The following is a 21404-nucleotide window of genomic DNA, read 5'->3' as shown; positions in this document are numbered from 1 at the left end:
AAACATAAAGACGCAGCTACCCGCAGTGAAAAGCATCAGTCCTGAATGCTTGAGATCACCTGCGACAAAAGTGGAAAATCAGTCAACCGACCTGCCCTTCCTCAGATGCTCACTGGAAGAGGGCCAAGCAACATGAACTCACAAGTGAAGGAAACACACTTGTGAATCAAAATTCTGGAAATACTTTGTTGGAGACTGTGCATTAGGGAGAAGTGCAATGGAGAATTTTATTACATAGTTTAGCTTTCTAGACATGTGGTTAACACTCCTTATGTAAGGTCAGTTAACTGTTCTTTTGTTTGCTGAATGTGCTGTTAGAAAATAAAACAGCATGCTGAATAAGTGGGAGAATTAGAGGTGAAAGACCAGGATTCAAATCCATAAGAAGCTCACTCATTTTTCAAATATGTACTCTTAGAAAGTTGCTGAGTATTTTGGAATCATCAAAATCACCTTCGACAAAGGCTTGAGGTGTCCCAAATATTCTTCTTACACAGCAACAGGATTTTCAGGTGGGCACATGGCTGCCTAGAATAAAGCCTGCATTTCCCAGCCTCCCTTGCAGCTAGGTATGGGCATGTGACTAAGTTCTGGCCAATGGGGTGTGAGCAGAAGAGATGCCTGCAACATCCTGTCATGCCCTTACAAGCAAAAAAGGCAGCCCTTCCTTCCCACCCATCCTGCACCACCCCACCTGAATGTGGAAGTGGTTAAGAGGTCACTTCAGACCATGTCAATGAGGGCACAACCTAGGGTCTCGGCCCCTGGCACTGGAGCTCCAAACTGTCTACATCATGTTATTAATATGGGGAATAAATGCTTATTTTGTTTAAACCACTGTTATTTGGGATGTCTGTAAAGCACACAAAGGGATATCTTAAGTCATACACAACAGAGAGCAGCTGGTAAAACTCCACGGAGATCGCAAATGGAAACCTACTTACAACATAAGCAAAGCTCCCCGCAGTGGTAGGGAAGACCATCATGGGTGTCTATTTCTTTGCCTGATCAACCTCCATTCCCAACTTACTTTCACAAGAACAAGCAAACTGTCCTTGAAGGACCCACCACACCCTTAGGGACTGTGGTATGTGTGGAGTGGGCCCCACCCTCCAGCTCCAGAAGTGACCAGTCAGAGCCCCAGCCAATCCCTCTATCTATAGCAACTGGTTCAGAGATAAGGTCTTGAACCAAGAGAAGCCAATGAGCATCATCAGACCCAGGATTTCTGCCTTCCTATTGGGAAAGAGGAGTTATCTATATCCTGGAGTTTCTCCGCTATGGGTGGGTATAAAGGTGGGGTTGCTACAGGCCGCCTGCCACCCCCTGAGGAGAGCCTTCCTGGGAACGGAGCCAGCCTGAGAAAAGCAGAGTCAAGAGACACATTCCTGATGAAGTCATCTGAATACCCAGATGCTGCTATGCCTGAAGCCCTCTCAGATCTTAAACTTCCCAGGAAAGTGAACCAGTAAATTTGGAAAAAAAAAAAATTTTTTTTTTTTTGTTGCTTAAGCCAATTTTAACTGGATTTCTTTCACTTATAACTAAATAACCCAAGTAATACAGTCATGACTACTATTGCTACCACACTCATTAGAATCATTACTTTAGACCAGGAAGTGGCAAATTTGTCCCTAGGGCCAAACCCAGCCTTCTGCCTGTTTTTGTAAATAAAGTTCCACTGGAACACGGCCATGCTCATTTCTTAACATGTTATCTATGGGTGCTTTTATGCTGTAACAGCAAAGTTGAATCGTGACAGAGGCTGTATGACACATAAAGGCGAATGTATTCACTCTCTGGCCCTTTACAGAAAGTGTTTGGCAACCGCTGCTTTAGTGAGATCACTCCAGCAGAAGAAGGGGGCGGGCGGCATGGGTCAGCATGAGGGTGTCGGCGCGTGGCTCTCTTATGCCTTAGGATGCACGAGGCTGAAGCAAACAGAAGAGAGGGACAGGGATGACGGGTAAACTTACCAAAAGGAAGGCGCGCACGGTGGGGATCTTGTTCAGCTCCACAAGCAGCCTCAGGGCCTTCTCGTGGTTGCTGCAATATTCCTCATACACGCAGAACTTGTCCTTCTGCAAGACAAGGACAGAGCCTGAGACAGGCCATGGCAGCCAGGCAGGCGCTCTGAGGTGTGCTGCTGGTTGGACCAGCAGGCTGGGGAGGAAAGGACCCCGAGAGACCCCAGACCCTGAGGGGCTACAGAGCAGGAAGGATTTCAGATAAAGAGGCTCCCGCTCGCTGCAGGCCTCCCAGCCTCCACTCTGGCCCCAGTTCTGCACCCATCAGTCTGAGGAACCTTTCAGGGAGCAGCATGGCCCGGGGTCAAGCGTAGAGACTCAAGCCAGAACTTGACCTTGGCACTGAATTTCCAGCTGTAAACATGAGCGAGTTACCTGACTTCTCTGTGCCTTGGTGTCCTCACCTGTAAGCTACAGTTAGTAACAGTCCCTAATTCCTAGGGTTGTGATGAGGATTATAGATATTAAAAATATAAGGGTTTAGCATATAGTAAGTGCTCAGTAAATGTCCAACTTTATTATTAAAACACAAGTCAGATTGTATCATGCCAACGGTGGCCTATTACACTAGGAATGAAATCCAACACGTTAAGACCTTCAAAGGTCAGATAATGGGACCCTGCCTTTCTCTGACCTCATCTCACTGGCCTTGTATCTACTCCTTATATTTGCTGCGCCTGTTCCTACCTCAGGGCCTTTGCACGTGCCATTCGCTCTACCTGAACACTCTTCCCCAAGGCCGGGCTACTTCCCACCATTCCAGACTGCCACCTCTCAAATGACACCTGGACTACCCTAGCTAAAGCAGCCACCCCCATGTTCTCTGTCACCTGCCCACCTGCCTTCGTTTTCTCTGCAGTGCTCTTACACTCTGCAATTACCCAGATTTTTGTTTATCAGCTCTCTTCCCACTTGGCAGTCAGCTCCCTGCAGGCAGTGAATATGTCAGTCTAGTTCAGTGAATGCTAGCACAACGCCTGGCACACAGGAGACCCTCAATGAATACTTGCTAACTGAATGAACTCTGCACACCTACTATGTGCTACATCCTGCATATATGAACCAGGAGAGTCAAGGCAGGCTCCAGAATTTGGGGGAACAAGTAGATCTCTGGTTACTGCCACACGCAGTGGGAGTCCCGAGGCAGAGGGATAGTTCTGTTGACCTCCAGGTATCCCTAAGCCCAAAGCTGGACTCTTTTCAGCCTAAAGGTCACCCAGAGGTCACCTGGTCTGTAACCATCAGTCAAGGTTTCCGGGACTGGAAAGGACAGGAGCCTCCTTAGGAGGAACCTCTCTACAAAGCATTCTTGGTTTCACAAGTCTCACAGAACACCGCCTCCCAACCAGACAAACCCCAAACAAGGATGTCCTGGGTAAGGCCACTGGGAAGGAAGAGCTGAAGGGCCTCGACCTTCAGCTGGGGGTGGGCAGAAGACCCCAAGCAGCAAAGGAAGGAAAAGGTGGGTCTGCAGCTCATCATGTTTCTGAACAAGCCCCCAATCATCCTGCCGATGGGTGGCTACAGGAAAGAGGAAACCAAAGCAGAGGGAGACCGGGTTTCGGAATCAATCAGCCACCGCAACACACCCAGTGCACTCTGGGGGCTCCGTGTGCACCATCTAAGCAGATGGCCTGAGCAGCGAAGTGCCCACAGCCAGAGCCAGTAGCTAACACGAAGCGTTACGCTCTGCCACACTCTGCTCTCCTAGAACGAGGGTGGGCTCCTTAACACCTCACAATAACCTGACACGGAAATTACAGCCCGTCCACACGTGGGAAAATCGAGGAAAAGTCATGAGCCCAGGGTCTCCCAGCTAGGGAAGGGGCAGAACCAGGATTCGATCTCTCTTAATGTCCATGCCAACATCCAACCTAAGGTCACAGCATGGGATGGGGATGGGAATGGAAGCAAAAGCAACGAGTACAAGTCTCAAGCCACAAACCCACACACTCAGCTCCAAGGGGGACCACAGCATAATGAAGGGCACAGTGATTCCAGAACCAGACCACCTGGGTTGGAAACCCAGCTCCATGCTCCCTAAGTAGGGAGGGACCTTGGGCGAGCTGCTTCACGTACTTATGCCTCAATTCCCTTATGGACAGAATGAACATAATAGCAGACCTCCTCCCCCGCCCGCTCCTTGGGCTGCTGGAAGACTAAATAGCAGTATATGTAAAACAAGGAGAAGGGTACCTGGTACACAATGAACACTTACAACATTTCAAAATACTCTAGCCCTGGCCAGGGGGCTCAGTTGGTTGGAGCATCGTCCCATACGCAAAAAGGTTACAGGTTTGATTCCAGGTCAGGGCGCATACCTAGGCTGTGAGTTTGATCCCAGGTCGGGGCGCATATGGGAAGCAACCGATCAATGTCTCTCTCTTACATCAATGTCTGTCTGTCTTTCTCTCCCCTAACCCCCACCCTCCCTTGCTCCCTCCCTTCCTCTCTCTCTAACATCAATTTTAAAAAACTGTAGACAATAATGACCTCCCCACCATAAGGTTGTTGTGAGAATTATCAGATGAATTCACAGCAAGTGCTTAAAACAGTGCATAGTAAGTGTTCATTAAATATTCGCTACTCTTATTATTGCTGTTATTGATGTTGCAGCCATTATTACCATCATTATGATTTTAGCAAATTCATTATCCCATTGGCAAATCGGTCTATGACAGAGCGGAGCAGCGGACCTGTGGGTTTAACGGCAAAAGAAGAGACGGGCAGAGTGAGGACACAGGGAGCTGAGACGACCCGCAGTTCTGGAGCAGGCCCCGGGGGAAGGCACCAGGCAGCCCGAGAAGCACGAGGGGCCTTGCGCCCGGTGTGCCTTCCTTCTCCCTCACGCACCGTCCGTCTCCCCCATCCTCCTCCTGCACTGTGAGCTCCATGGGGCGGGCTTTGCTGAGGTCACTGCTACGGTTCAGTGGGGGCTGAAGTCCCCAGCAGAGAGCAGGCATTGTGACTATCTGATGAATAAAACCCAGAAAGCGAAGGGAGGAACAGAGCGGGGCCTGAGAGCCCTCAGACTAGCCCCACGCTCCTTCCAGAAGACCCTGTTCCACCACACTCACAGCCTCAGCTCTTCGTTGGAACATCTGTTGTCTTACCCACCCAGCATCCATTTTGTTCTGGTTGTAGCCCCCAGTTCTTCCCCTGTGGAACCTCCTCTACACTTGGAGTCCCGGGACCCCACTCCACTCGCAGGCACCACAGGTGAACATGTCTCCCAGGCCAAGCCAATCAAGGAGACCCCTGTCCTGGCAACAAGGCCCAAGCTGGCCAATGCAGCCATCAAGGCCTCATGCGAAAATCACTGTAACGAGAGCTCTCTTTGGACTGTTGCTGCTGAGCTGTTAGTGGTCGTCCAAAAAACCGAGGGCCACCTCTGTCACCACATGAGGCTTCCACGGCCTCCACCCCTCAAGAATGAAGCCCATCCCAGGAATGCAGAGCCTAGAGACACAGAAAGACCAAGTCCTGAACCCATCATATGGGGTCCTGGATCCAGCTACGCCTGAAGCCAACCCCTGAACATTTCATTTGTATGAGCCATAAAGTCTTTTTTTGTTTGTTTGTTTAAGTCTATCTGAGTTGGTGCTTTTGTCACTTGCAGTAAAGACAGTCCTAAGACATGCACACCGTGAAAGGGGAAAGAAAATGAAAAAACTGACCCCAGCCTGGTGAGGTGACAGGGTCTCCCAGCCCGTCTCCAAATGTGCTAGGAAGGGGCTGGGCCAGAAAACAGAGACAAGCCTGTTATTCTCGCATGCCAACCCCAAGTAACGGGGCAGCGGGTGAAAACGCCGGTGGGGAGCATTCTGGAGGCCCCCAGGGAGCCCAGAGGCAGGATGTTCTCATTGATTAGCGATGTCTGCCACATTGCAGGAGAGCGAGTAGGTGACAAGATCGCCACAGCTGTGCCATTCCTCATCCCAAGCCCCTTCTCTCACACTCTGCCCTCTCATCCTCTCCTTCGGCCTGTGAAAAGGGCAGGGGACCAAGGCTTGAGGCTTGGAGAAGTTAAATTTAGCGCATGAGAACACCCCGCTTAGGAAGCATGCCCGGTTCCATCTCTCCCACGTCCTTCCACTGAGCCCAAACCCAGCTGCATCTCAGGTCCGAGACCCTGCAAATCTGGAAATGCTGCTTTTGACAGCTCAGAGGCCAACTGTTCAATTTCCTCCGAGGGGCCCCAAGTGGGTTTTGATTGTTTTGCCAGGAGGAAACACACAGTTGTGCACACACAGATGTGGTGAGTAGGGAACTTGTAGCTGTGGTTTTGGGCTGTGAAGGAGGAGAAGGGGTCAGCTACCAGCTGAGGGCAGCTGGCAGAGAGGGTCTAGGCGCCCAGAGAGGACTCAAGGAACGTCAGAGGTGGTGGCTGCTGTCTCCGGGGAGTGACACTGGCTCCACAGAGACCATCTGCTCCAAACGACTCGCTTCACACCTGGCAAGACTGCGACTCAGCAAAAGGAGCGGGCCACAGGGACATCTCCTCGGGTAGAGAGGGGAGCAAGAGATCCAAGTTTTTCGCTTTGCAAGGATTTCCCCAGCTTATCCACACAGCTGCAGGAAGAGGAGGCTCCAGCGCAACTCAGACCACACCACTTCCCTGCTAAAAACTTGGAATAAAGTCCCCACAGACTCTGGCCCAGGCATCCCTGACTCCCTCCATCGCCCCTGCGCCCCCGCCCCCGACTCCAGCCACCCCGGTCTCCCTGCTCCCGTCGCTGGGGCCCTGCCCTTCCCCCAGGTCATCCCATCTCACTGGCCCACCCTGACCGGGGTTCCCAGATAAAACACCGGGCACCCAGTTGAGCTCTCATTTCAGATAAACAAGTAACACTTAAGTATGTCTGAAATGTTGCATGAGGCATACTAAAAACTTGTCATCTACCTCAAATCCAAATTTACTCAGCTGTCCTGGATGTTTTAACTTGCTAAATCTAGCCGCCTCTCCCTCACTTCCCAGTATCAGACAACCCGATTAGTCACCCCTCTCACATCCGCATTTATGTCCTTCACAGCCCACACCGCCATCTGAAACGACCACCTCTGTTCACTTCCTCGCCCTCCATGTCTCTGGTCTATGAGCCTCACGGCAGCAGGGAGCAACTCTGCCTTACTTTGGGCAGCGTCCGCAGGGCCTGGTACCATACCTGGCCCATAGTCAGTGCTTAGTATGTATCTCAGGAGACTTTATCATGTAAGATGGTGAAAAATCCAAACCCTGGAGCCAAATACGTGGGCTCAAACCCTGGCTCCAACAGCTACTGGCTGTGTGAGGTTGCGCGGTAACTTCCTCTCTCTGGGCCTCATTTTCTCATTTGTGAAGTGGGTAAAATATCAGCACCCACTGCTTCAGGTTGTTGTAACAAATTCATGTACCTAAAGCACCGAGGACAGGGCCCGGCACCGAGAGAACGTTCACTCGGGGCTAGTTTGTGATCACGTCAGTAGTAGTGGCTGCGTTTGGGGGCCAGGGGGTGAGGGGTTCTCCCACCATCCACTGATGGGCGTGGCACCCCCCAGGGGCCGGTCTGTGGGCTAGGGCCCTCACTGGGTCTGATGCCCCCCCCCGGAGGGCTCTGTGCCCCACCACCACTGCCTCAGCAGGGGGTCACCGAGCCCGGGCAGGCGCTGGCCTGGCGGCCCTGCTGTGGGGGATGCTGCGGCGAGCCACGCGGGCCCCATCAGGATAGAGGCACCCACAGCCCCCAGTGATCCGTCTCCAGGAACTGCCCTCATCCAGGAACCAGGCAACACAGGGTGCGGAGGCCTGTTCCCATCGCTGCAATTCAGGGGGACCTGAAGAGCCACCCCAGCTCCAGAGTTCCTCCCAGTCAGGACTGCGCCACCTCTCCTGCGGCAGCTTCCAACCACCTGCCCGCAAATCTCCAGCTTCCAGAAACCCAACCTGTAGCAGCGGCTGCTTGCAAAAGGCGTTGAGTGAGATCCTCCATGAGTGTGGAGGGAGAGAGGGGTGATGACTTTAAATTAAAAAAGTGGTTTTAATTTAAAAAACACTGAATCACACACGGAGAAAGATGACTCCTTTTTCAATTGTCCCAATAACCTCAAGGAGGGGGTCTCAGCTCCGTGTGATCTGACGGGAACACCGTCTGACACTGTTAACCTTCCTTCTGATCAAACCAAGGGCAGGCCTCCAGCTCAGAAACCCAGGTGGGGGAGTTTCTAGACAGAGTGCGGTAACTCAGCTTGGTTTCTATTGCATTTCTTTTTACGGTTTCCTTCTATTTTTAGCAATCATTTTCCATTTCCAATGATGATGCAAATTTCCCTTTTTAAATGCCTCAGTTTTTTTCAAGTGAAACTAATTTCTTAAAAGATGAATCAAATTAACAATATGAGGGGTACCGAGATATGGCAGAAATTATAAATAGTGTGTGAATCGATGAATTCTGGCTTTGCCCTTAGGAGGGTTCAAATCCCAGCTCTTCCCCCTCTAGAGGCATGACCTTGGATTCTACCTTTCTCTCAGGTTGCTGGCTTGTGGAGTAAGCTTAGGGCTGGGTGTTATTCTCGATGCAGAGGCAGAGCACTGGACATGACAAAGTCCCTGCCCTCATGTTGTTGATATTCTAGGGGGGATGCTACTGATATTCTAGGGGGAACAGACAACAAACAAAAAGAAGCACAATATCCAATACATCAGAGGGTGACAAGGGCCCCTCACAATAATAAGGGGAGGGGGCTGGCAGGTGGGGGAGCGTGACATCCCGAAACAAAGGGGCCTGAAAGGGCTTTCAGAGAAGGGGCGTTTCCGTAAAGATTTCAAGGTGGGGAGGATCTAAGTCGGGGGGATGGCCGAGGGCACTGGTCCAGGAGCGGGGAAAAAGGCCCGCAAAGGCCCGACACGGGATGGCTCCCCATGTTCCAGAGCAGAGAGGAGGCCAGGGCGGCTGCGGGGGCGACAGTGAGGTCCCAGGAGCCGGCAGGGCCTGGCGAGGTCTAGTAAATCACCAAGAGCCTCAGACAACCCTTCAAGGCGTCAGAGAACGCTGGGTTCCCTGAACAAACATGTACATAGCGCAAATGAGCAAACATTTACTGAGCACTTATGAATGTGCCAGGAGCTGCTACTTTTAATCCTCTCCACCACCATAGAAGGTGGTTTCACTACCCCTACCTCACAGCGGAGGAAACTGAGGCACAGCCAGGTCAGGCCATTCTTCCAGCATCACGAGCTGGGAAGCAGCAGAGCCAAGAGGCTAGGCAACGCACCCAGGCTCTAAAAACCTCGACCTCGAGGGACCAGGCAGGATGGGTGCTGGGTTCTTAGGATTCAGGGACAGTCCCAGCCCAGGGTGACTTCCCACAAAGGCCTGAACTTCAACCACGGGCACATGAGGATTCCCACGGTAAGCGCTACCTTCGTCAATGGCCAGGCTGAGGGGGCTACGTGAGGAGGGTCCTGGCAGTGCAGAGGGGAGCCGTATGCAAAAGAGGTTGCCTCCTGGGCACGAAACTCCCCACCCTCTTTCCTCCAGCTGTCTGCCCCCTGCCCCTCTGCACTGTGGGGAGAGCCCAAGGGGACATTTGGGAGCCAGAGACCCTCACTGGCTGACCAACAGTGAAACCTGCTTACCATACCTCGGTGGCTCAGGCAGAGAAGTGGGGGGACTAGAGGGCCTGGGGTACTGGCAAGCAGACAGTGCATCTTGAGGACCCCTTCCCCCACTTGGGCTAAAATATGGACTGTCCCACTCTCAGGTGTCAGCACTTCGTGGTGGCCTCCTCCTCCTGGAAGCCTTCCCTGATTGCCCCAGCTGGACCAGCACCCCCGGCGGACACTCACACAGCATCAGCTCGGGGCTGGGCTGGATCTGAGTGCTGCACTTGCGTTAACTCATTCATCCTCATGACAGAACCATGCAGCAGGTACTATGCTTACCCCAGTTTACAGAATTAGAGACTGAGGTCCAGAGAGGCGAAGTGACTTGCCCAAGGTGGAACAGGGATTTGAACCTACTAAGTAGTCTAGGTCCAGGGAAACAAGGGTTCACCAACCCAAAGGGAAGCCTGGGCCCCCCCATTCTTTTTATTTGCCTATTTAAAAACCATTTCCTGAACCACAACTGCCACGCCTACTTGCCCCTTGTCACTGTCCCCCACCCTACCCCCTGCTCCTGGACACCACCGTCTAAAAAGGCACAGTGACCTCTTCCTGGTCTCCCTGCCTCCTCCACACCCCACTCCCCCTCCCAGCAGCCACAGGGCCCTCTACACCCAACGCAGATCCCATCTTTGCCCTGCTCAACACCCCCCACAAGTGCCCATCTCACTGCGCCCAACCTTGCCCTCGCGTTTACCCTGTGTCAAACACTAAGGAATGGGGGCTGCATAAACAGAAAGGCAGCGCCCGACATTTACCGAGCACTGACTGTGGGCCAGGAGCTGCTCTGAACACTCTCCGTACACTATCTCACTCGATCCTCAACAACATCACGGGCAGGTCTCGTTTTTTCCCCATTTTACAGGTGAGGACACTGAGGCACAGACCAGTTCAAACAGCTCGCTGAGAGTAACACAGTTCGTGAGCAGCTCGGCAGCCCAGCCCGCCGGGAGGAACGCACTCCCCGCCCTACGCGACCAGTGGCTTCCCCGGGCCGCAGCTTGCTGACGGTGGGGCTGCACCAGACGGCGTCACCCCGGACTCTGCCCACCACGGCGTGATCCTTCAGAGACGGGAGCTAGTGATGAGAACAACGGCAGTGACTAGGTGAGAGCCATGGCAGACCCAGGGCTTCCTATACACCAGGGGTTCTCACTCCAACACTGCTTGCATCTGAGGTCGAATAATGCTGTTGCAGGGCTGTGCTGTGCGTTGTAGGATGTTTGGTGGCATCCCTGGCCTCCACTCACCAGAAGCCAGTAGCTGTCCCGCGCCACCTCCCTTACCCCCTCCAAAGCTGTAACAATCAAAAGTCTCTAGACTAGCCAAACATCCCCAGGGGTAAAATCACCCCCTGGCTATGACCCACGGCTCTATGGTACTCCCTTTATTGCTTTATCTCCTTGAGCCTTTCCACCCACCCAAGGGGGCAGGCACGATCACCCCTACTTCTCACCCAGGGGAGAAGCCCACTTCCCAAGAGCGGCAGGCTCCGACAGGGGCTTGGCACGGTACTCACGAATTTCAAGAAAACATTCCCAAGTTCGTGCTGAGACTGAGGCTCCGGATGTAGACAATACTCCAACGCAGCCAAGAAATCCTTATGAACTTCCAGGATGTCTTCAATGTTCGAGAACAGGATCTGTGAGGAAGAGTGCGGCCCAAGGACAACGTTAATCTAGGCACAAAGGGCAAGCAAAATCAAGAATAAAACACATGTATCCCCTGCAGTTCAGGTGAAGCTGTGGTCAAAGAGGCACTCTCCCACCCTGGAGCTGGCTTACACTAGTAAAAATAGGGACAATAACAAAAATATTGGCAACATTAACTAAATAGGATTGATGCCTAATCCTGGGCTAAGAACTTTATGTGCATTTATGGCATCTAATCGTCACTCCAACTCCATGAGGTAGAAACTGTTATTATCCCCAGTTTGTAGATGAAGAACAGAGGCTCAGAGAAAACAATTAACACTGCCAAGGTCACGCAGTCCCGTGTGCAGCAGACCCGGGCTATACACTCAGCGAGCAGAGAGGAATGTATCAGACATTCATCACAGCCTTATCATGGCCGCACGTTAGGTCCAACCACAGGCTGATTTTTAAAATAACAAGGGAACTTCAATGAACTGTGACAATGATGCAGCAGAAGAAAATGCAATAGGGAAGGGTGTTTGAAATACACTCTCACAAACAACATATGGGTGGCCTTATATAGCTATAAAGCCAGAAATGCGCATACACTCTCACCCAGCAAGTCTACGCTCTAGAATTTGATCTTTCAATCAGTCCTTTCCCATTAGGAGCAATTTTGCCTCCTAAGAGACATTTGCCGATGTCTGGGGGCATTTTCTTGTCACAAATTGGGGGGCAGGATGCTGCTGGAATCGCATAGGCAGAGGCCACAGATGCTGCTAAACATCCTACAATATACAGAACAAGCCAAGCCCTGCCCCCCCACACCACCCCCCAAGTAAAGAATCACCCAGCCCAAAGCGTTAACTGGGCCGAGGCTGAGGACTGGGTGGGCGGGTACATGGCCACCGACATACACTGCAGCCTTATCTGTAGTAGCAGAAATTGGGGGAAAGCCCAAAAGGTCATTAAAGAGGACTCGTCAAATAGTTAAATAAACGGGACCGGTTACAATGAACTCCATTCCACATCCTGAAATACTATGCAGCCTACGAAAAGAACCTGCAGATCTGAATAAATGGATAGGAACCCCTGGAAGGATCCTTGATCTATATTGTCTGGGGGAGGGGGGGGAGAATCCTGGTGCCAAACAGAATGCGTGTGAAATAACCCACAAAAAGGCCACTCTTCTTTATGTGGCAGTAGCAGAGGCGACCCAGACAAGAGAAGAAACCGGTAACTGAAGGGGCTTCGGGGAAGGAGATTTAGGGGAGACTTTCATTTACTTCAGGTCCTTTTGAACGGCATAAATTCCTTTTTCTGCCTCTTTAAAAAAAAAATAGATGCATTTTTTAATTAAATTTATTGGGGTGATATTGGTTAATAAAATTATATAGGTTTTCAAGCATACTGTTCTCTGCTACATCGTCTGTATGTTGCCTTGTGTGTCTGCCACCAACAGCCGAATCTTCTTAGATACATTTTGAATTTAATTTTGAAGAGGCACTCGCGTGAATCAAAATTCAAAACACAGTAAAATAAGTCCGGTGGGGAGCCCCTCTCCCACCCATCTCCCCACTCCGCATTCGCCATGGCTTGAGACGACCAGTGTCACCGCTGCCTTACGGTTCCTTCCAGGGTTTCTTATGCATTCATTCATTCAGCAAGCACTGACTGAGCACCTACTATATGCCAGGCACTGTCAGAGGCCCTGGGGATCCAGCAGGGAACAGACAGGTGCCCTCCCCCCATGGAGGTGACTTCTAGTGAAAGAGTACAGACAACAAACAGATAACACTAGTTTTCTAGGTGGTAAGAAGCAACAAGAAAAAAACAAAACAGGAAGTGAGTCCCAGGACAGGGCAGAAGTTTGCAAATTTAAATAAGGAAGCCAGGGACAGTCACTCTGAGACGGTAACATCTGAGTCAAGGCCTGAAGGGATGAAGACAGGCGGAAGGACCCTGAGAAGGCACCAGAAAGTACACAGAGGGAGACGGCCTGAGGGAGGGCGGGGGAGGCTGAGGGCTGAAGACCACCCCTCTACGGCCCACAGTTTGAGCCCCGGCAAGCCTCGCCCTGGGGGGACGCTCATGCCGCCAAGCGAGGGGAAGAATCACCGCATTGTTTGGCTGGTTTTCTCTCTCGTTCTGTCAAGATCACATGGTTGAATCTGTGCTTCTGTCAAAGACACACATGATAGGTCCTACTGTTATACTTGCTTCCAGGGATGGCTGTAAAATTTCAAAATAAATATCTGTCTCCCGAATTTACACTAAAAAGAAATGAGAGCCTGTATCCACCAAAAGATGTAACAAGAATAGTCTTGATAATAGCCAAACCTGGAAATTACTTAATATCCATCCACAGGAAAATGGATGGTAAATTGCAGTACATTTGTACATGAAAAAGGATGGATCATGGCTACAACATGGGTAAACCTCACAGACATAAGTGAGCAAAAGATGCCAGACGTGATGAGAAAGCTCATTTTTATATAAAATACAAAGACAGGCAAAGCCAATCAATGCTAACCAATCAGCGGCTATCCTTGGCGAGGGGGCATTTGCTGGAAGGGGTCACAGAGGAGCCCGCACTTGGGACTGCACCCTTTACTGTATGTGAGTTATACCTCATTAAAAAGGTAATTTTTTAAAAAAAACGGATAAAGTAACAATTTGAAATGATAAATTTTAAGTTGTAATAATCTGTCATAAATAGAAGTAATAAACAGTAAGTGCTCAGTAAATGCTTGCTGAATGAACATGTGAATGAATGAATGTATACAAAGCTCCAATCTCAGCGCTACAGGGGCCAGCCACGCAGTGACCATGAACGGGTCCCTTTACATCTCTAAGCCTCTGCGTCCCTACCCCAAACACTGGGCTCAGAACTGTCAATGTACAAGGTCACTGTCCAGATTAATCAGGACATGTGGGCGGGCAGGAGGCGGCTCCCGCTTCACCAAGTCCTTTGTACGCTGCACACGCTGGCCCCTCTGACTCCCTCCCTGCCCTGTCTCCCTTCCCTCCTAAGACCAGGACCCTGAGCCCCGAGGACAGAAGGCAGTTTTCCAGAGTGAGGTCACACGAGAAAGCCAGCCCCAGGGAGCACTGGGGCCTCCACCATGCACACAGAGGGCCTATTGACGTCCTCCCGAAACTCCGCGGAGCCACTGCCAAAACGAAGCCTGGCCCGATCACTCATCCAGCCTCCACATTCAATGCCCAGTGCAGGGCAGGGGCTGGAGCCGCCAGGAGGGGGCTGGAGGTGTCAGGCTCCCAGGGGCGCTTGGGAAGGGATTTTCCGCTGGCTCAAAGCCAGGGGGCCTGGCACGAGGAGGGTGGAAGACAGGATGGTCATGCTGAGCAAGGGGAGACGGTCTTGAGTTGGGGAGTGGGAGCCTGAGGCTGCGCCCTCCTGACATCCACCAGGCACGGATCGGTCCCAGGACTGAGAGTCCTCTCGGGGCTGCAGGGAGCATGTGCAGGAAGACCAGGCCAGCTGCCAGCAGAGTGGATGCGCCCCCGACCCCCCAGCACCCCCTAAGCATCACGCTGGCAGGAAGCAAGGCGCCCAGCAGTGGGGACCGTGTGCAAAGGGGCCCACCCAAGTGTCCACACCTTGACGTTTTCCTCCGTGAGGCCCTTCTCCACCGAGTCCGCCACATTCTGCCGGATGCGATGCAGGAACGCCTGGAGGAGAGAAGCAGGGAGAGGTGAGTATCCACGCCTTGCTCTCCCGGGGATGGCCCAAAAGAAGGACCACAAGGTCAAATGCCAATGAGGACTGGGAGGCAGCAAAGTCCAGGGCCATGGGCAGAGAATAAGGAAAAACTACGCTGCCATTCAAGCAACAAATGTTTACCGAGCATCTGTTGCACCGGGTGCTGTGCAGAAAACAAAGCCCTGCTTCATCTCCCACGGGCCCTCTCAGATAATCACTCTTTCCCTTTTTCTTCTTTATTTTAAATTTAACTTCTAAATTATAACACACTCACATGGTTCAAAAGTCATAAATACAAAAGCCTCTCTCCTACACCCCGGGCCTCATCCACCTAGTTCCTCCTCTCCCCACCTCCCACAGGGCACCAACTACTGGTTTCCAGCATATCCTTCCAGATGATCTTTATGTGAACATACAGACACACACCAGTCGGAGAGTACAAACGTCCAGGAGAAGATGAGCAAGCTCAGGGGATCTAACGTACGCCCAGTGATTATGGTTAATAACACTGTAGCATATGCTTGAAAGTTGCACCGTGGTGGTAATCATTGCACAATATGTAAGTGTATTAAACCAACACATCGTCCTTCTTAAACTTCCACAATGTTATGTGTCGACTGTATCTCAGTAAAGCTGGAAAAACAAACACACATTTTTATGTATATACATACACACACATATATTCCTATTTTCCCCCTTTTTATATTCCAGAAAATGGCAGCACACACAGGATCTGCTGCCCATTTTTTCTGCTCTCTCCAGCTTAGCGCCCTTTCCCATCACCACAGCGGGGGCGGGGGGGGGCGGCGAGGGTGCCTCGGTTGCCTGTACAGCTGCCCAGGGTCCTACTGCATGGATGGACCACAGCCATTCTGCCACTTTTTTCCAGGGCCCAGAAGAGAGAAATCATGTCGTCCGTGACAGACAACAGAGGAGAGGATGGGGTCTGTGGGGTCTGTGGGGAACGGGCAGCACGCACCCGCCTAAAGGGTGGCCGCTCGTCCCCACAAGGCGTGACTAGGTGGGAGGGCAGCGGGCCCAGTGTCACCAGGGGGTCTGGGTTTCGGTTATAATGGGGGTTTTTTTCCGACAGAAACCAGAAGCTACAATTTCTTAAAAGCAAAGTCCCCCAGTTTTTAAATGTTGGCAAAGAGCCTTCCGTTTTTGTGAGGAACTAAATTTTCGGGGTCGAGCATGAAAGTGGGGGGCCCGGGGGGAAGGTGTAGTCGTCTGAGAGATGACGGTGGCCTGGCTGGTGGGCGGGAGAGCAGACAGAAGAGGAGCTACTGGGAAGGTCCAGCAGGCAGGCAAAGGGACAGAACGGATATGGGGCAGGCAGGGGGAGGTGGGGGACAGCCCCGAGGGGAGGCCAAGGCTGGTCACCTGCAGCAAACCCCGCATGGTTAGCCTGGACTCTAGGATGTGGCCCTGACTGACCCGGCAATGGCCAGGTGAGACCCTGCAAAGATGACTTCATGGTCCTGTCACAGCCACAGGGCCAGGATGAGCCGTGTGGCCAGCCAGCTGCCCGCCTTGGGTGGCTGATTATAACACGGGGTATTCCACGAGGGGGGCGGGGGCGGAGGAGCACACACTGTCCTTGTCACAGAGCTCAGCTGCAGGTTAATTAAGGGCATTTCTCATCCAACCACGCTTGTCTGGGTAGATCTACGAGTGGTGGGGAGATGGAGGGGACCGTCCAGGATGGAGGGAAGCAAGGGAAGGTGACAGCTGTCGGGTGCCTTCCCGTCACCCGGACAAACGACCATGGCTGTCAGGAGGAGCTGGCCACCTGCAGGTCTCCACAAGGCAGGTCACAGAGAGGAAAGTCGGGGACAGAGAACACAGCAGCCTTGCCTCCGCCCACACTCACTGCAGAGGACTCTCCACCATTCCGCTCACCTCTGTTTACCTCCTCGGCCCGGGCTTCTCCCCTGAAGCCCAAGTTCTTACCTGGATTTCCGCCAACTCCACATGCCCACCTGAACGTCCAAGGAGCATCTCAAATTTAACCCACCCAAACCCGAGTTCCTGATCCCCCTCCAATCCACACCGCCAAGCTCTTCCCTGCCTGACTTTAACAGCACCTTCTCGGACGCTCCAGCCAAGGCCCGCCCCCGACACCATTTCCATCTGTCAGCAGATGCTATCAGCTGCACCTTTAACAGACAGGAAAAAACTGACCATACTTTTCCCCACCTCCTCAGCCACCCACCTGGTCCAAGTCACCATCATTTCCTGCCTGGACCAATGCAGTAACCTCCTCCCTGTTCCCCCTAGCCCCCTCCCACCAAAAATCCTTTCTCCACACAATCAGAGGGGTCCTTTTAAATATGTAAATCAGATCCTGTCTTAAAACTCTCCATGGCTCCTTCCACAGCATCCCATAAGGTCCCCATGACCTTGTCCTAGTTAATGTCTCTGAACTCACCCTCCGGCATTCCATCCCCCCCCCCCATATCTCAATAATCGTCAGCCACGCCTTCATTCTCTCTACCCCTTCCACCTGCCAGGCACATTTCCTTCCTCAGGACCTTTGCACATGCTCTTCCCACTCGCAGGACAGTCTCTCCCAGCTCTCCCCTCTGGGCCAATTTCTTCTCATTCATCAGGCCCTAGCTCAAACATCACCTGCATGAGGCCCTCCTGCACTTACCACCTTCCCGTCTTGCATTAAGAGCACGTCTGACAAATGAAAGGACGGAGATCAAGCCATCTACACCGGCTCTTAAGGGAAAGGCCCAGGTGAGAAGGGGGCCTGGCTGGGATGCAACGGCCCCCCTCACCCAATGACAGGAGCCAGGTGTGGAAGCTGATGGTTTGGGTTTAAACTGCAGTCTCCCTCCTTCCTGCTGGGCACGTGACCGCAGGACAGTGCATCAGCCTCTCTTGAGTCTCGATTTACTCCTCCCAGATACGGAGAGCGTAGCACCGTCCTGCCTTTCAGAGCGTACCAGCATAAAGCGAACGGAAGCTCGATGAGGGCAGGGGCCTTGCCCCCCTTGTTCCCAGCTGCTGCCCCAGGGCCTGGCCTAGCGCCCGGCACATAGTGAGTGCTCAGAAATCACAGGAAGGGCTAGGATGCGCCTGGCACAGGCCTGACACACGGCCAGAGCCTCCACTCGGGCCCCCTGGGAGCCTGCTGATTTTTCTTCTTAAAGGGCAGTGGGTGGAGAGGACAGGAGAGGAGTTCCTAGAGGACGCTCTAACAGGGCCCGGGGTGCAGCCGGGAAATCCAGCCCCAGGCTCCTCAGGCTGCAGGGAGACAAAGGCGGCCTGGCCGAGCACAGCCAGCAAGAGCAGCGAGCTGGGCATGCAGCGTGGCTGACCTAGATCTGGGCTTCCTGTCCCGGTTTCTTCACACGAGCAGGGCCACCGCTATTGTGCTAGGACAATGAGAGGCTCGGGCCACCCACAGAGGAGCCGCAAACAGGCCAGTGTGAGGAGCTCCATGGGCAGCTCGTGACCCGGAAAGAATGGGCAGGCAGGGGCTCTCGGCCCAGCCCTCACGCTACCCAAGGCACAACCGGCTTTTCCAGGCGGCTCCGATGCCCTCTGTGCAGACAAGGCTTGAAGGGACCCTCTGGGGCAACTCCTTGTCTCAGCCCTGACAGCTTCTCAGCCCCTCATCCTGAAAATCTCCGCAGAGAGGAGGCCGTTCTCAGCCCGGCCAGAGCTGCCCGAGACTCGGCCCCGGCCACGGAATCTCTGTCCGCACCTTGTCCCTTCCGCCCGTCAGCACGGGCCACCGCCCCACCTCTGCTCAAGTCCTCCTCTTCTTGCTATGATGATGAAGATGAGATACAGCCAGGATCCAGAAAAAGATAAAGAAAAATTTAATGAACACCCACAGACACATCATTGTTCCACTTGGGCAGATTTCAGCACTAAGCCAAGTTTGCTTCAAACCATTTCCTAAAAGAAAGGCATCAAATCTGGGGAGGTACAGACTGGGAAGGGATACAAGACAAGCCCTCAGGTGCTGCAAACGGTCTCCTTCTGGACCGGAGTGGTAGGTACTCAGGCGAATGGCTGTGCGAAGCCTCCTCAGTGTGCACCTGGGGCTAGTTCACTTTACCCACATACCGTGTGATTATCAACCCCCACCCCATGTAGAAACAGGAAGCAACGAATCATTAGAGAGAGGTGGTCCACTTGTGCACCTGCCACGCCCCCCCCACAAGGCACCGCCCGCCCTGGAGATGATGCCTTTGATCACTTACCACGCACGTGTGAATTGAGAAGCAATGAAGGATACCATTTTACAGGTTGGATGACAGGCACGTCCCTAAAAGTGGCACACACTCTTCTGTTTTCCCACACGTGTCATCTTCCACATTCATCCATATCAATACACACACCTGGCAGCACCTGCCATCCAGGCCCCAGCCACACCCCTTACCCGGTGGGGGCGGGGGGGCAGGGGGGCATGCCAGCACCACTTCCAGCCTCCAGCACTCACATCTCTTGGCTTCCCCAGAGCCAGCAGCTAGAAGGGGCAGAGCTGGGCCTCAGATCCAGGCAGTCTGCCCTAGTGATGAGTCCCCAACACACATCACCAGTAACTGTAGACAACACACTGCATAAGCATAAAACAGGGAGCAGCTGCCTGCGGGGTGCCCACGGGGACCCACCATCTGCCTGGGACCTGTGACCACAGCCTTGGGAGGATAAATCTCTCCCTGGAGATCACAAGGACAGGAAGAGGCCTCGAAGTCACTCTCTGAGACCAGTGCTGGCAACCTGATCTCTGAGGGGAGCAGGCCCGGAGGCCCCCAAGGACATCCCCGTCTTGGCCATGGTGACCTCACCAGACATATGGCGAAACCTGAGAGGGCCTGGGGGCCGGCTGGGAGGGAGGGGAGACGGGAGGCAGGGCGGTCCCAGACCACAGCAAGGACAAAGGAACAGGGTTCCCGGAGGACCCCACCCCCGATGTGGTCTGCGTGGCGGGGGTCCAGGGAAGCAAAGTGTCATGGAATAGCCGAGGCCTGAGTCCAGGTAATAATAATAAAATACTAGTAACAACAGCAGAGCAGAGTCTGCTCCAAGCAGCCCCATGCAGGCCAGGGTCTGGGGAACCCCCGAATGCCCACTGACGCTTTCAAAGACCAAATCCTATGCTCCATCCATTCAAGATGTGGGCGTTTATCCCTCAGGGAAAAATCAATCTCACACATGTCATCAAAATTGAACTTCAGTATCTGATATATAATTCCATCACTTGAAGTTTAGTCAAATAAACAGTCCATCTCGACAAAGGAAAATCATGCTAAAATTGGTTTGCAGAAGTCCATTTAATGATACAAAAGAAAAGGCTGCCGATGTATCTCTAGCTATGAAAATAACCCAAGTTACAGGGAAGTACATAACATACAATCTAATTTGGGTTAAATTATCTCTACCTAAGCATAGAAAAAGAAAAGTACAGGCAACCCTAAATTGTGTGAGAGGATGGCCAAGATTACTAGCTGTCCCCCAATATCTGGTCTCTCCTCTTCCTTTAGAAATAGAACCCCAGATTTTAGAATAAAAGTTGTATTTCCTGGCTTCCTTTAAGCTAAGTGTGGCCATGTGACTAAGTTGGGGCTAGTGGGGTGCAAGTGAATGTATTAAGTACAACTACTTGAAAGAATCTTTGGGGATGAGGGGAGAAAGGAAGCAATGGTTCTCTTCTGCTGCTCCTCCTTCCTACTGACTAGATAGCAAATGTGATGCCTGGAGGTCAGGCAGCCGTATTGTACCATGAAGTGGGAGCCATGTGTTGAGTAGGACGAAGTAGGAATCCAGAGGAGTGTATGTCTCTTATGATATGTCTCTTACAATCTGCTCAGGCCTGCCTATAATTCAGTAAGAAAAAAAGAAACTTCCATCCCATTTAACGCACAGTTCTTTGGGCTTTACTGATAGCCATGAAACCTAACACTGACTCTGGAATTATCTGGGATTTCAATTTTTTTTCTTTCTTCATTTCCATTCTTTCCAAAGTTCTACAATGAACATGCCAACTTTAAATTAAAGGTCCTTTTGGGACATAAATGTTGGTGGGGTTTGTTTGTTTGTTTGTTTGTTTGTTTTTTGGACAGGAGAGGTTACTAAATGTACTAGGCTCTCTCTTTCCCACCCCAATTATCACTTCCTCAGCATCTTTCCCCAATTATCACCTCCCTCAGGGAGCTCATCTGCATCCTCTTCCTGGAGAACACGAGGCCCCCGGGCAAACAGGGCTATGTCCACAGGCAGAGAGAAGAGCAGGAGCCAGGAAATATGAGATGACAAGGCTTTCCTTCTGCGCTGGGGCCTCCGAGCCGCCCACCCCTCCTTCTCCGTGTTGACTCTGGAAACCACAAGGCCCCCCAGGAAGGTGCCCATTCCAG

The 21404-nt window shown here is 52.3% G+C and overlaps 1 protein-coding gene across 2 annotated transcripts in view; it reads right to left on the bottom strand.

Annotated features, from left to right (window-relative positions):
- The window catches only part of PREX1 (phosphatidylinositol-3,4,5-trisphosphate dependent Rac exchange factor 1), a 196086-nt gene that overhangs the window by 111224 nt on the left and 63458 nt on the right, over window positions 1-21404 (bottom strand). For both annotated transcript variants that reach the window (XM_054573629.1, XM_054573628.1), the window contains exons 2-4: window positions 14925-14996; window positions 11189-11311; window positions 1977-2081 (exon numbers count right to left, since the gene is read on the bottom strand). In XM_054573629.1, coding sequence (XP_054429604.1) covers window positions 1977-2081; window positions 11189-11311; window positions 14925-14996 — 300 coding nt within the window. The remainder of the gene's footprint in view (window positions 1-1976; window positions 2082-11188; window positions 11312-14924; window positions 14997-21404) is intronic.

This window comes from Pteronotus mesoamericanus, unplaced genomic scaffold, assembly GCF_021234165.1.
Source record: "Pteronotus mesoamericanus isolate MK-2021 breed Mesoamerican mustached bat unplaced genomic scaffold, CSHL_Meso_final contig_25, whole genome shotgun sequence".
NCBI lineage: Eukaryota > Metazoa > Chordata > Mammalia > Chiroptera > Mormoopidae > Pteronotus > Pteronotus mesoamericanus.
Note: the sequence above shows the minus strand (reverse complement) of the source record. Positions and strands in the feature narration are given on the sequence as shown.